Below are 3,032 nucleotides of genomic sequence, written 5' to 3' on the forward strand. Positions count from 1 at the left end.
ACGAGTTCTGAAATTAAACACACGCCATCACTGTCAACTAAGCTTTTATTATGTCATAACCCAAAAATTTCACACTTTATCTTTATACAGACAGACTTTGTATAATTTATTGACACAGATTTAGATCTTAATCATGGAAATAACTTTGAAGAAGTGATTTTCTTGTTTTTCTTCTAACTATGCACAAACTGTGTTTCTTGGCATATTATGTGATAGCAACAAACATCTTTGTAGTTTTTTGTTTAAATCTAATGCAGGGGCTCTTAAACAATGGGACCTGCCCCACAATAAATCACAAACCTATATCTGGTGGGTGAACACTAGTATTTTGATTTCAATCCATTTAAGGTCCTGGAATGAGAAAGATGAAGTGACCTGGCTCTCCAGGTGGTGTATTAGGCAGCAATGTAGGGGTACAGGATGTAACCAGTGAAGACATTGTACTGAAGATTTGTACAGAGTTTCCTCCCAGACGTCAGGTCAAGGTAGACCTGATCGCCCCTCTGCATTTCCAGTGCAACGACCTGAAAAACAGATGGTAAATTGTGTTTCTCACTGTTTCTCTCAAAAATGACACAGTCTCACATTTAGTAACTGTATTTGTAGCAACCAATTTACCTGCGTGGCGCTGTCCTCTGTATCCTCTCGATTATTCTCCCACACACTGGCTCCGCGCTTCCCATTCTTCATAAGCTGGACCTGCACAGAAAAGTAAGGTACAACTCATTTTGTTGTTGCTATACAGCGAGACCAGTCAAATGTTATCTGATATCAGAAATTTCAATCTGCTTTGTTTACTTTATGGTAGAGGCGCCCATTCTCTCCCACAGATGAGTAGGTTGTGAAAGAAAAGACGTAAACACCAGGAAAGGGGGCAGTGAAGATACCTGAAGAGACAGAGAGTGCAGAGTTAGTGAGTTAAACTCATAGGAGTCATAGGAGTTTAAGCCTTCTTTTTCTGTGTGTGTCTTACCCAAGGACGGGTTATATCCATTGCCACTGTTGAGAAGAACAGAGTTGAAGGGAACTGGAATATTAATATTGAATGGACCAAAGCAACGTTCTGTTGATCCAGGAACCATAAGGGCAATATTTGGGTCCATTGTGGCCTTGAAGGCAACCTTGATTTTATCTGACAGCGAGAAGGGAGAATTAATACTGAACAACAGAGGTCAATGGCCTCAAAACACTTTGAATTTAATAAACAAGGGTGTTCACCTGTGAGTGACTGTACTCTGCCTTTCAGTGTGCTGATGTCATGCCACAAAAAGGTCATCCTTTCTAAGATATCCTCTTCTAATTGGAGCATGTCCCTTGCTGCACAGCAGCAGCCGCGCTGTTGATTGAAAGTGCAATTGCAGTCCGATGTTTCACAAGTCAGAGCTCCCTTCCAGTTAACTGGAAAAAACAGAGGAACACCAAGAAGGGCAAACAGATATGGCTTCAGCCGTCAAACTAAAGTTACTAAACTTAATGTTATATAAGAGTTTGTCAACAAAATAAGGCCGGATAACATACGTGCTGCCTGTTTCAGCATTAAGATGGTGTCGGACTGGGCCTGCACTGGATTACAGAGAAACAGTGACCCCAACAGGAACAAAACTGGTAATACAACCATCTGAAAAAAACAAAAAGCAGAATCCAGTATTTTATCAGACTAGAGAGGCCAAGTACTCCTTTCTTATAGATAGTAAGCTAAACACTGCTGAGCTAATGCAAGCATTTTCAGGCCTATCAGCACTAATTCTCACACCTTTAACTGAGTAACTGAACTTTTTAACATAACTGCTGGAATTACCTAAAACTAGCTACCTACCTTACCATACAACAACTTAAGTATTGTGTGTAAAGTGAAGAAGCTCATGTTTACTCAGAAAATTCTACTTAGATTTTGCCAACCTTTAGCAGTGTATTTTTGATCTTCATTCTGAGGTGTGTTGTAAGGAGGAGTTAAATGCTTGAAGCCATTCCCACCAAACAACAATGGTAAGGACGAATGTGCTGCGTTACTTAAAAATGCTGGTTTCATCTCTTGCTAATTGAGTGTGTACAACATGGCTATTACTTTTCAGCCACATTTAGTGTGGTTTAGGCTTAGTTTTGACCTGCTCTGAGCTATGTTATCTGCCTAGCCAATTAAGCTAGCTGCTAGCAAGTAAAAATACCAAAACTTATGCTTTCCTCAGAAAAATCCCAATAAGCTAGTATATACCCAGCTTAAACTCTAAGAACATGATGTTTATGTCGGCTAGATGTCTACTTGGATTTTTAGCCCTCTGTGTATGGATTCTTATTTCTTAAGAATTTTTTTGTCATCTAGGCTAAGTCCAAGTTTCACATTAATATTTCAAAATTTTGACTTACACAGGCGTTACGCAAAATTTTTAGATGTTTCATAAATTTTAATTTCAAGATTGTCTCAAAAAAGTTCCACTTAACTCTGGCTGGCAAATATTTTCAGTATTAGCTTTAAAATATGACTGACTTTGTAACTCATACCGACTTTTTGGACTGCTTTTTTAACCTAAATTAAAATGGGTAAAACTGAAATGTAGCAGAAAGCAGAGATAATGAATTTGACCTTGATAATATACATCAATCTGGTACCCGTGATACTCTTTATCAAGGCCATAAGTCAGTAGTTGAAAGCTAGAGTGTTAAGTATTTTGGTTATCTTACTGTAATCATCATAACATGTATATTAGTTAATGTCTGCATATAAACAATTTCCTTTTTCAGTCCCACATACAGCAGTATTTTTTTTTTAATTTTATATGTTTCAAATAAAGGTTAATTATATATCATCCCCCTGCGAAAGCAATGTAACGTTCTTCATTTGTATTTGTTTCACATTTTTATAATGTATATGTAAGGACTTAATCATAAAACTTACTGTTTTTCTGGTCCTCTTCTTGTTCTGAAAGACTGGGCCTGTGTCAGGTTCTTGTGAATTTAAGAAAGTTAATGGCGGAGGATGAATTCAGCTTCTTATTGTTACACTTTGGGTGATCCAGCCCATGAGGGTGCGAATG

The 3,032-nt window shown here is 37.9% G+C and overlaps 1 protein-coding gene across 1 annotated transcript; it reads right to left on the minus strand.

Moving 5' to 3' along the window:
• Window positions 1-37: 37 nt before the first annotated feature.
• Window positions 38-3,032, minus strand: cbln18 (cerebellin 18). The gene is made up of 7 exons (XM_080889467.1): window positions 2,894-3,032; window positions 1,519-1,618; window positions 1,219-1,398; window positions 974-1,132; window positions 799-887; window positions 619-699; window positions 38-524 (listed from the first exon to the last, which is right to left on the minus strand). Exons 2-7 carry the CDS (start codon window positions 1,616-1,618, stop codon window positions 396-398), a joined length of 738 nt encoding a protein of 245 aa, XP_080745593.1. The 5' UTR covers window positions 2,894-3,032; the 3' UTR covers window positions 38-395.

Source organism: Rhamphochromis sp. 'chilingali' (genome assembly GCF_963969265.1).
Source record: "Rhamphochromis sp. 'chilingali' genome assembly, chromosome: 8".
Taxonomy (NCBI): domain Eukaryota; kingdom Metazoa; phylum Chordata; class Actinopteri; order Cichliformes; family Cichlidae; genus Rhamphochromis; species Rhamphochromis sp. 'chilingali'.

Coding starts and splice junctions, on each gene's coding strand:
- cbln18 (XM_080889467.1), bottom strand. CDS start 1,618: ATGGTTGTATTACCAGTTTTGTTCCTGTTGGGGTCACTGTTTCTCTGT. Junction 1,399..1,518: donor AATGCTGAAACAGGCAGCAC/GTATGTTATCCG, acceptor TGTTTTTTCCAG/TTAACTGGAAGGGAGCTCTG. Junction 700..798: donor ATGGGCGCCTCTACCATAAA/GTAAACAAAGCA, acceptor TTTTCTGTGCAG/GTCCAGCTTATGAAGAATGG.